The 12,576-nt window shown below is 38.7% G+C and overlaps 1 protein-coding gene across 1 annotated transcript in view; it reads left to right on the plus strand.

Annotated features, from left to right (window-relative positions):
- CDYL2 (chromodomain Y like 2) overlaps positions 1-11,724 on the plus strand; it is a 58,794-nt gene extending 47,070 nt beyond the window's left edge. Inside the window, exons 5-7 of the mRNA XM_064159973.1 lie at positions 3,986-4,196; positions 4,901-5,044; positions 7,191-11,724. Of these exons, the coding sequence (XP_064016043.1) occupies positions 3,986-4,196; positions 4,901-5,044; positions 7,191-7,349 (514 nt within the window). The 3' untranslated portion in view covers positions 7,350-11,724. The remainder of the gene's footprint in view (positions 1-3,985; positions 4,197-4,900; positions 5,045-7,190) is intronic.
- Positions 11,725-12,576: the final 852 nt, after the last annotated feature.

Raw genomic sequence — 12,576 nt, forward strand, 5'->3', positions numbered from 1 at the left:
AGAAACCCAGAGTTTATTCTGACATGCAGGCTACAAATCAATCTGCACAAAATATCAGCAAGTATTTCCATTATCCCCCAGGTATACTTTAGATATATTTGGCAGATCTTTCAGTATAAATCAGTACCCTCAGTACCAGGAGAGGGTTTGTTCCCTTTTTTTTTTCCATTGACCCTCCTCTGCCTCACTTGCTACAAATAAAAACTATTCTTCTGAGAGCTTTAAAACTTTATGCCACATTTCTATGAAGAAACATTTTGATTTAAAATGGATCTCTATTTTGGATATATTAATATACCATAAGATTGAGTTTAGTCATTACATGGCATGCATTAACCACCAGTTATCTTGGTTACAACTACTGCGGATCAGTTCGGATGCTCAGTTTAATCCTTGTGAAATTTTCAAAGTAGTAATTATTTTGAAAGAAGTCAAAATGTACTTCTTAAATCTAATTAATTGTGACCTTTTTTAAGGCCCTGGCTATGCCTGAATATCATGTAGTGATAGTTAAAAGAAGGAAAACTCTTTGAAGGACACATCATTTTTTTAAAAGTGAAGGCTTTTTAATAATGTGGAACCAAAAAGAAAGATGAAGGAAGAAAATCACTGGTCCTCTTTGAGTACTCAGACACACACACACACACACTCCATTAGAAGATACAAAATTAGTATTATCCATGTAAATACTTTGTAGATGGGTGTTGCTCTATATGTATACATTTGTCTACCCACATTTAATACACAGGTATACTTAACCAATTGAACAGACTATGATACTCAGTCTTTCCATCCTTGAACTGACAGAACACCCCTGAAATACTGCTACAATGTACTGCTCCTTGTCAAGAATGTCGGCCTCAGGCCCACTGGAAATAGCTTTTTATTGTACTTCTGGAAACAATACACAACGTTTTCCATTTAGTACTCACTATGCTTTCCGTGAACAAAGGACTCAACTCATGGAAAATAGACTGCAAAAATCTACACTTTGCTTTTTTTAGTGGTAGGATGTCCTAAAACATGTTAAAAGATCTCTGCCTCCACTGCTTTATATCAAGGTAGACTTGTATCAAAATGAAATTAGAATCTTGATTACCCTGTGTTTCTACTCTCTGAAGTATGGATCTGGTATCCTTCTCACCAGTTAAGTCTGAAGTTTAAATACCCTTTAAGTTCCATGGTTTATTCATTTGGCCCCTGTCCTCATACACTACCTTTGGGGCTTGCAACTGACAGATGTGTGGTGCTGTAGCTTGTCTCCATATCCATCGACCTGAGCTGCCATCATCCAGATGTGTATCTGGCATTGACCTCATGGAGCAGGGAAGAGGCAGACAGACTGCACTGCAGCTGTGGTCTGTAGAGCCTTGCAGTTGGATGGCTCACTGGAAGGGGTTGCCAGCTTCAAATTCACTTCATCAGTTGGGCTTCATTTTGTGACTCAATACATAAAATTCTGAAGAAAGTCTTCTTCTCAGAAGAAGGGTGACTTGACTGCTCAACTTCTTTATGGCTGTTGATGTACTTAGGAGCCCTGACCTGCAGCAAGACCTCTTCAGTGGTGCAAAAGTGTCTGAGCATCCGAGTGTATTCAATGGTCAACTTCCCAGATATCTTCTAGCAAAACCAAAAGCCTTCTACATAGGACACTTCTTCCAGTCTTTGAGCCTCTGGCTTTACTGTGCAACAACTGTTACAATTTCTAGCCCTTTTCAATGCCTGTCTTGAATTGAAACAAGTATCTTCTAGCCCAGAAACTACACATGTGAACTCACAGTTTGGAGACAGGGAAATGTGCCAGGTTCTGGGTGCAAAGACATTTCACTGAAGTAAGTAACGTACTGATGATGGAACACAGATAAGTCGAGTGCTGGACACTGCAGCTTCTGTAGACCAAGTGAAGATATTTGTTCTCCTCACAAGCTCCCAGTATTCTAGCCTTCAACTCCATCCTACAGGTGGATTGCCACATACCCATCCATCATACTGTTGTCTGCATTCTCCATCCTAACCTCATGACAGAGGGCCATTGTGCCATCTCGAAAGTTCTTTTCTATTCTCTCCCCATCTCCAGATCCTCCCTTACTCATGAAGATTTCACATTTCCTTCAACCACTCCCCTCCATTAGTGTATTCTGCTTTTTTCTTCTTCTCTATGATCTAACCATTTCCCCTCCACAATCCTAATTACTTTTCCATATGCACATTCAGTCTCATTTATCATCACATGCTTCCTGCTTTTCTACACAACACTGATTTCTTCTGCCTCCACATGGTCCTCAGATCAGCTGCCACAATTTACCCATAGTCTAGTCTTTTTTATCTGTCACGTGTTACATCCCTATTCCCATCTGTAGTCCTGCTTGGAAGGCTTACTTGCTTAACTTCTAAGGTTCTCAAAATTCTGGAATTCATCAGGTACAGTGATCCACAGTCATTACTCAGCTGTACACAGTGGAAGAAATAAGAAGATGAGGGAAGAACATTGCTTCTACAAACGAAAATGAGCCTCAATTCTCCTTAACCCTGCTCTCATCTAGAAAGAATCATCTTGAACAGACAAATATGATGTTCCTTATTTCACTCTCTTTGTCTTGAACAGAGCTGCATCAATTCCCACAAGTGTCTATTTTCCCATGGTCAAAAATCAACTCCTTACTAGACAGCCAGAAAACGAGAACTCATTCATTGATGGGTCACCTCAGACTCTTTGTTTGCTTTTGAAATATAGCCAGTACCCTTGCACTTCAGTCCAATAAAATACTTCCCTTCAGTATGTTTTCCATTTTTTGCCAAATTGGCACTCTGACCTGCGAGGCACACCTTCTGTCCTCAGATACAGAAGTCTAAGTTCTTTTCTGACCTCAGTGGGAGAGCTGCAACTCATCAAAGGCCACATTTGACAAAATGTTCTTTCCTAAAATCTGTCAGCAAAGTTGGACTCTGGATCTAATAAATACCCAGGGTAGGAAGAGAATCTCTTCTTTTGAGTTTGATTTATACACGTCTCTTTCCTAAGGTAATTGAGCATCTCGTTTGCCTCCATACACCTGCTGTGCACTGAGCTGCCAGAGCCTGTAATTTGCCCACAATTACACTCATGCTTTTCCCTAATTGTGTATAGGATGTTCCATTCCACAGATGTCTTTCTACACTTGCTGATAGATAGCTTATTTAAACTGTCTCCTCATTGCACAGAATTTAACATGTTCTAGCTCACTCATCCAAATGAATCCAATCACATTCATTTCCCATCGCTTCACATTCACTGTGGAAGGCAGGCAAGGGTATTGATTTGTTAAGTCTTTGCCAAAGACATTTGCAATGGAGACCCAACAGATCTCTTGCCTAATTCTTGCCCTGTTGAAATATTTCTCTCTCTTTGGCTCCCCTGGGTGAGTCTTCTTTCTGCTGATGTGCCATAAATGTTTGCTGTCTCCCAGTCCATTGATAGAACTTGCAGCAACCTTTAAGAAGTTTTTGTTCGTAAGAGAACTTCTGAGAAAAAAAATGATCCAGCCATCCACCTGCAAATTTCCTGTCTTTCAAGCAATAATATCTTCAGCATGTTGGCCAAACCAGATCCTCAGAAACCATACTAGCCCTTGTGGAGAAAACCCAGAAGTGCTCTGCCTACTGACTCGGGAGTTACTGGTCCTGAAGTAAAACTAAACCTAAGCAAAGCATCCTGCAAAAAGTACAGCAGGCAGTGCACCCCGATTAGTCACTTCATATCCAACTTATACAAAGCTCTTGAACAGCCCAGGTTCTCAGAAAGATTAAATCACTAAATACAAGCAAAAGTTCCCATTTACAAACTAGAAAGTACCTTTCAATTCTGACCTCATAAAACTGGGCCGTGGCACTTGTTGTGTTCAGCTGTGGTTTTAATCTGTTTTCAGATTAAGTACTTTAAGTGTGGGTATTTCTCAAAATGTTCCTTCTGTATTCAAGATCTTTCTCTTATTTTTTTTTGTTTTAGGGATTTTGTAAAAGCTTTTATTCAATTTAAGAAGCCAATTGTGGTTGCTATCAACGGCCCTGCTCTTGGGTTAGGAGCCTCTATTTTACCACTATGTGATATCGTTTGGGCAAGTGAAAAGGCTTGGTTTCAGACACCATATGCAACAATCCGACTCACTCCAGCTGGCTGCTCATCATACACATTCCCACAAATTCTGGGTGTTGCACTGGTAAGGTTTTCCACCTCAAATTGCTAAAAAACTTTTGTTAAATTCATGCTCTTTTTTTTTTCTCTCTTGAAGAAGTTAACCAGCAAACAACTCTTTGTCTTAATTTTCATGAGTGGAAGTGCAATCCGTGGAAAGTTCATCAGATCCCTGCTGATTTGCTATCACAAAATGACCTCCACATTCAGTATCAGTACACAAGAGCAAACACAGGCTGAACGAGCAAAGATGGTCAAGATCATGGTAGAAATATGTATTAGCAGAATAATTTGCAGAGCAGTTGTCTATATTGTGTTAGGACTGTGCAGTGATAGAGCAAGATGCTGATCTCTGCTCCTTAAATCCATAATAATTCCAGAAAGGTCACTTAGTTTTTACCAGTAAAACAAAGCAAAATATGCCCCACGAAGTATTTCTTACTAGTTCCAGGACTCTTGGCACGTTATCACTGACAGTTACTCTTGTAAAATCAGCAGTAGAGATTCATCATGCATGCCAGCACATTTCTCTTAAATGAAACCCATGCTTGCTCTGGCCACCTGCACAGTCCTTAAATAGCTACCGAAACTCTTTTTCAAGTACTTTGCAATATGGGAAGATAGAGGAGATCATTTGTAAATTTAATCTTGAAAATAGCAGACAAGCATGGAAGGGTTTTTTTCAGGTTATTATAAACCAAGATCACAAGTAATCTTTTGGTTTCACAGGCAAATGAAATGTTGTTCTGTGGGAGAAAGCTGACAGCACAAGAAGCCTGCAGCAGAGGACTAGTTTCACAAGTATTTTGGCCGACAACATTTAGCCAAGAAGTGATGCTACGAGTAAAAGAAATGGCATCCTGCAGTGCAGTGGTAAGAAGTCAAACTCTTTGTTATTAAGTTACATTTCTCAGAGGTAAGGAGGTGTGCGCCCAAGGCTCATCACATAGTGGGTCCTTACTCCCCACATGTGGAAGAAGACTAACATTAAAATATCTATAGAAGGATCAGTGAGCTTGAGGAGTTTCTTATTTTTCAGGGTGGGGTTACTTCCTTTCCCCATCTTTATGTTTATTCAATATGAGTGGAACAGAACTGCCCTTTTTGAAAGAGAATTTTAGCATAGGTTCCCTTCATGAAGGTGGGAGATTCTGAAACCATACAGCTGTACTGGGAAATATTTGTAGGGCCAGCAAGAAAATGTATTTGCCTTCTAAGGTGTCCTGGTCTACAGTGTTTCAGCTGAATCTGTCATCTTCTCTGCACCTGCATAGTTCCTGATTCTGCAAAATGTTCTACACTGCACCAGAAGGGTAGGATAGTGCCAGCTAACCTCTGATGTGAAGGAGAAGTGAGATCCAGATACAGAGGGATTTGAACACAGTCTGGTCACAGTGTATTGTAACTTTACTTGTGCGTACATAAAAGTTGGGAAAAAAGTCCTTTCCTATTTTCACTTCCTAAGATTTTTTTCCCTTCAGGCAGATATACTGAAATTCTGGGCACATCCTTGTTTAAAAAAGTGCAGTGAAGAAAGTGATACTGGCTGCAGTAAACCAGCACTAACTAAAGTGCAAATTGTTGCAGTTTCTTGCTCTGCTGCCTGTGCCTGGAACTGTTTTAGCATCCCACAGTTTCATTTAAAACATCCGTTGTGAAAGAAAAGGTAGAGACATGGGAGGTTTTTTAATTAAGTGAACTGTAGATTAGATCTCACAAAAGACATTCAGAATGAAACTCTGTGGAAATGCAGCATAAGCTTATTTGATTGTGCTGATACAAGATGTAGTGAAAACTTCTGGGCTTTGCTGTGGATTCTTTCTTGCTTCCTTCACTGTTATTGGCTGTCAGTGAAATTTTCTTCTGAGACCTGGTAGAAAGACTGATGCTAACTTGTGGACAAAGATGAGAGCTAAAACTGTCAAAGACTGAATTTACTCTGTGAGCTCCTAAATGCAAATTGTGCTGAAGTCACGACACCGATGAATATGATGAGCTCATCCAAGTTAACTGTGGAGATTGCTCACCAACAGACCAAAACGAAAATGCCCAGGCCCCACAATTTGCAGTTAACTCTCTACTTTGTAACTCGAGACATGCTGATGTGGAACAGTGGTCTTGTAACCTAAACCAGGTAGGAACTGAGCTTAACATGTCAGTGCTGACAAAACTGAGCGGGAAGCATAAACACTATTACTTTGCATTCGATCTTCTGCCCTCATTGTATGAATTCTAATGGTTTTGCTTGACTGGTTGGGTTCCTCATGAGATACATACTGGGGCAATGTATCTCAAAAGTAATTCTAAAGGATACAATCTCAATATGTTTTTAAATGGATGGGAGTGACCATGAATCTGCTGGTCATGGCTTTAAGAACTTGAAACACTAAGGGCTTGGGCTTGAGCCTTCTGTTGTAAAAACCTTAGGGGAGTTGTTAGGACTACTTGCATAAGTTAAGCAAATCTGACTTCAGAACAAAAGGTGCTTGTTTTCCTTAATATCCTTCTTTTAGAAAATATTTCACTTTACTAAAAAGGGTTTTGCAGTAAAGGCCCGTTCCTGTTAACTTCTATTTTGATAAGGAAATGATGCATGAGGAGAAGTTGTTAAAGATTATGAACATTTGGGTTTCCAACCTCTGGAACCTAAAATATTACCTTTCAGAAAACAGGCAGCCAATGTATCATGCTTCATATTTTTTCATTTCAAGGGATCACATTTTTAACAGGAAGGAGTTCTGCTCCTTCTAGAGCTTCATGGCAGACCTTCACTAAACTAAGGTACTTTCCATTTAAAAACCTTGGCACCAACACGTAAGCCTCAGAAGTCTGTAGTTCTTAAAGCTGCTGACTATCAGCAGCTGGAGTTATGGCTGTAAATCAAATCTAATTTCTGTGCCCAGAGGAGTTATTTAGGTTGTAAAACAGAGTCAGTAATGTGAAAATCCTGTTTGTGCTGTTATCCATAATATTTTTTTTCACATTCAGAATAAAATACTGAGTGATATTTTGGCTTTAGGTATTGGAAGAGTCCAAATGTCTTGTGCGGAGCTTCCTGAAGTCTGGACTTGAAGACGTCAATGAGAAAGAGTGTCAGATGTTAAAACAGCTGTGGAGTTCTTCCAAAGGACTGGATTCATTATTTAGCTACTTGCAAGACAAAATTTATGAAGTCTGATGTCCTGGCCTATCTTTAAGAGAAAATGCTCTACTGGTGACCAGAGTCAAACATTACCTGTGCTTGGAAGGCACAGGCAATGAATCAGTGAGGAACTTGTGACAGTGTATCCTAATACATATGGTTGTGTCGATTTCCTTGTGAGCTACAGAGCTGCTTGTAGCTGGTTTGATTTTGTGAAACCCAGACGTAGGCAGGCTTGTTCAGTGCACATAATCTCTGCAGAGGGCTGCATCTTTCACATTGCTCATCCAGGTAAAAGTGTACATTCCATGTGCTGAGGAGCACCACTGAGGCCCGGTAAGGCACACCATCTGCAATGAATTGTTTTGTCTGTCCTTCTTAACTTATTCTTGCTGTTGCAACACATCTGGGCTGACACAGAGGGCTTGATCTAAAAACTGGGTCAGCACAATAGTTTGTTAGACCCAAACAACATCTTTTAGAAATATTTTTGTTATTTTTTTTCCTAAGTTCTAACAGTTTAGTGGGAAAAAAAAAATCTGATAATTTATATGTATAATATGTAAAGTTAGTTATGCAAAAACTCCTAGGATTTTTTTTTTCTTTGATGGATTTATTTAACTTATTTATTTTGCGTTCATTCAGCTGTTTATTGATCGTGGATCTTCTTTTCGTACTTCCCTTGACTGAATTAATGGCATCACATGCGAATGCAAACAGATTTTTTGCAGCAAATTGTGTAGAAGAGTAAAGAATCTCTAGAAAACACATAGACTGCTGTGGGCAGCAGAAGAAACAGCCACGTGCGTGCTCCTCTGTGTGTAGAATTGTACAAAAAAGGAGTGAAATAGGTTCGTTTGCCAGGGTTAAAGGGGGAAAAGTGGAGTCTGAAACAGTGAGTCCCCTTTAGGTATCTCTTCACTCTCTGCCTTCTCGAGGAGCATTGAAGGGCTTGCCAACAAGATGCTTTATTGAAGTTTACTGTATTCCTGTTAGCCGGATATCAGTAACAGGGTGAGTGGTGCCTTTATGTGGCATCATGCTGTTTTTCAGGTTTAAACATCCCCTTTTGGTCTGAAGTCTAAAAGCAACTCCTTACGAGCCTTAGCCTAGTTGCCTGATTTCTCAGGTGTGAGATTAATTTCTGCTCTGGAAGCCTTTGGGTGTGGGCCAACAGTTTATACAAGGTGCTAGGTATAGAGCTAAGTGGAGGGAGAAGTTTTGTTTTGCTTTTCCCAGCTCTTCACATCTGGCCACCCCACCATCTGTTACAAGAACTTAAGGCTATCCATAAAAGCAGTCCACCATAAACAACCAAAACCCAATCTGCTATTTTAGAATGTGATCCTAGTACTTTTCAGTGACACTGACTGACTTCTGAACACTGGATTTTCCTCAATTCTTGCTTGCTTGTAAGGCACTTAATATGGAAATAACAGAAGCATGCTCTGTGGCTTCCCCTGCCATTTTAGTACGCCCAAATTAAAACCTCTTGAAGCAGAAGCTTTGCACATTTGTTTGCTTTGTAATCTGTGCACTTACTCTCTATCCTTGAGCTCAGTGACTTGCTTACCATTTAAGCCTCTGCAAATGAGGCTGCTAGGTTTCCTCCCTCTCAGTATTTCCATGAAGAGTTTCAACAAAGCCTTTGTAAAGTTAACAAACAGGTGACTATAGCAAACGGCAGCCTTCAGCATATTAATCCGACATTACTTTTTCCACAAATAATTAAAGTGCTGTTTCTATGGCCCAACTGTAGCACTGCATTCTAAAGAAAGCATAACCCTGAAGGCAGAACTTCTCATGGAAATTCTTTATTAAAAAGACAAAATCTGGCTTCCAGTTGCCCATTCTAAAGGTTTGCACAAAAAATTTACCAAAACAAATAACAGTTTAAAATGTCTGAAGCAGAACTCTTTCAGTAAGTACTTGAAGTGATAGATGCACCACTTGTTTTGTACTAATGCTTGCTTGTTTCCACAACCTGCCAGCAACGCCACAGAGTGTGTGCGCCAACACTTGGTTGGATCAAGGCGACAAGACTCTCTCCACAAGTCACCTCTGTGGCAGTCCCTTTAAAAGGAGAGGGACTCCTCACGTGAAAACCACTCACATATGTATGTGTTTGCACAACCAGGCCTCCAGCATATGACTTAATTAAAAAGCAATGGAAAGTCCCATGATTCCTCAGTTTCCTTGAGTTCCTTTATTCCCATCCAGAGAGCCATAACCCCTAGTCATGTGTTAATAAGATAGTAGGAAGTTTATTTCAATACTGTGCTTGGGTTTGTAGGTAAATACAGAGAAATTGCTCAGCAATGTGAAGGTATGCTTTCCATATGAGATTTTCAAACAGAGAAGAATGGTAAGTTGTTAGACCTTTGACCTGCATCGTTTCATCTGAATTTTCAGATATCTGTATCTTAGCATTTTTTATTACAAAGGAATGGTTGAAATACATTTTCTAGAATTATTTTTCCATTAAAGCAAACGTTAACCATAGTTAACATTTTTAATTATTCATATCTATACAGTTACAATCTAGTTTTCATGGAATCTATTTTCCCTTCAGAAAAGAGTAATAACAATGTCAAAAGCTTCTTTTTCCAGTATTTAAAGATCAGAATCGGTTTTCCTCTTGTGTTTCTGTTCTTACTAGGTATTCAGATATCTAGATGTACTGTACATATTAGTCTGGGTACCTTTACTAATCTTCACAGTATTTAAGGTTATAAATGCAATTTGTTGTTCAGTATGTTATTTTATTCTTGTGTAAATTGTTTTGTACAATCTTTAAAAAAATCTACAGTTTTGCATTTGTAGATATTAAAGGTAAGCGATTTATTTTGTGTTGTCCTGCATGTATATTTTTGCTGTAGATAAGTGTTGCTTAGTTTACTATTTCAGTACATTTCTGTTTAAATGAATAAGCTTACAAACTTTAATACAGTATATATTTTCAGAATATGAACTTTTATATTTCTGTGGTAGGTTAGGGTATGCGTTTTAGGCAATCTTTTTCACTACTATTAACTGTTCTTTTAATCTATAATATAATGGTTTTGTGCCAATAGTTTTTCATTAGAATCAAACGCTCTTTTAATGTTAGGGATAAAGAGACAATTTTGGTTGGGGTTTGTTTTCTTTTGATTTTTTTTTTACTTATTTTTCTATTATTTTGCCAGCCTTCACAGTTTTAAATGTAATTTATAAATGTATTGCATTTGTGAATAAGCCTTACCATTAGGTACAAGAAATCTTTAAAGCTACATAATTGCTTGTGTAGCACTAAGGACTTCCCCAAATAATTGCTGTAAGAAAGTTAGCAAATCAGAGTACAGGGCCTTAAGTTTTTCTTGTGAAAAGGATAATACGGGTTGTTTCTTTTGAACAACATAGGTAGACTCGTCAGCATGGGCTTTGTTATATATATGAACTGTGCATTTGTGCTCCCAACCACGGTAGTTTAATCTCAGGCTTTGTGTGGCTGGGTCTATAAAAGTCAAATCTGGCTAAAGCCAGCACTCTTTAGGAGACACTAAAGAAGTTTACATAAGAGACTTATAGACAATCTTAGTATCCTAGATGTGTTATCTGTGTCTGCCCAATTAACCGTATGTTTTAAGCCATATTAAATCTCTTTCCTGCTACTTTAAATACTACACTGAAAGTCACTCACTAGCTTGCTTACTCACAGACAGGATTTCAGTTTTTCGTGAAGAAAAATATTATGCCTTCCATAAAAACCAAGGACCAAAGAAATGCATTGTTCTAACAAAACATTAGTTCCTTTGCCAGTGAACTAGTTTGACATTTATACTGAAAATCAAATACTCTCTTTCTGCTACAAACACTGCATTCTCATCACATCAAGTGTAAGGGGAAAAGATGTATCCACGGACCTATTGGGAAAGGAGCGATGTTCAGCTAGGATGGCATGTCTATTGGTAAGGCTTATTACCAAACCTCTGAGATGAAGCAAAGAACCAAAAATTCACAAATTATCTCAATGTAAATTTATTTTCAGAACTTGCACAAATAATTAATTGTAGAACTTTGCAAATTAGGCCCTTAAGTTATTTTATCAGAACGCCATGGAACAGAACTAAAACAGTTTCTAATATTTGTAATGATGAGTACATATTATAATATTATAAGGGTACCGGCACCCCTATATCACAGTGTTGTAAATATTTTCTGAAACTGGTACAGTACTGAGGGACTTGTATCTTCTGGTATATCAAATATTGACTGTCTAGATCAAATTGTACACAATTTATTTGTCGATGGTCCTGTAACTAGTGTATGGACACATTTCTGGGTGCCTTAGAAGTTGTATTTTTCATGTGTGTTAATATGCAGTATTTATACATTGTGAAAAGCTGCTTTGAATAAAAACATTGAAACTTCATTTCAATGCAGTGATTTCCAGTTTTACATAATGGGAACTGATGTGAGGCATAGTAGCTTCAGACCCTTGTACTATATATGATAAAGCTCTTTGTGGACTCCTGCTTTCTGAAAGAAGGCAGGCATATGGCAGGCTCTTTAAAAGAGAATTAAAGACTTAAAGCTTTCCTTTTTTTTCCTTTTTTCATTTTCAATGGCAGAAGCCAGAATGCTAAAAGACACTTGAATAAGAAATCATTCCTTATGATCCATCTCATTTAAAATTCCAAGAAAACCACTGAGAACTGTCTTATAAATACGCTGCTAGGACACCTTCTTCTCCATCACTTCCACTACTTGACATGTGCACATCACCTAAAGCATATCTGCCCAGAACTAACTACTGCACATACAGCGTTTTGACTCCAAATAAGGGAACTTGATTTTGAAGTGGGATTTTCTAGGGAGGCTGAGATTCAGCCCAGAACCCACTTGGTGCAGTGTGAAGCTAGATCATCCTGTGCTACTCATGCGTGATGACAGACAGGATTCCTTCCATGGGCTCTGTTGTATATAAGGTGATTTGCTGTAGCATCCCCAAAAGCTGTTTCCAATCATATATCTCCCATGGTTAGAAGAGTAATTGTCATTTTCCTCTGCCTGGTGCAGAAAAGGAAGTGTATGTTTACAGGAAGCCAGTGTTACCCAAACTACCTACACAACAAGGTCTGAAAAAATGACCTACACTTGATTCAGAGGACAACAATGATGTTTTAGCAATTATACTGGTTAGCTTTAAACTGACAGATGCTGTTAGTAAAAACTGTGGCCAGCTATTTAGAGAAGAGGATTGAGCAATTTAGTCTTGCCTCAC

This window comes from Pogoniulus pusillus, chromosome 20 (genome assembly GCF_015220805.1).
Source record: "Pogoniulus pusillus isolate bPogPus1 chromosome 20, bPogPus1.pri, whole genome shotgun sequence".
In the NCBI taxonomy this organism is placed as follows: domain Eukaryota; kingdom Metazoa; phylum Chordata; class Aves; order Piciformes; family Lybiidae; genus Pogoniulus; species Pogoniulus pusillus.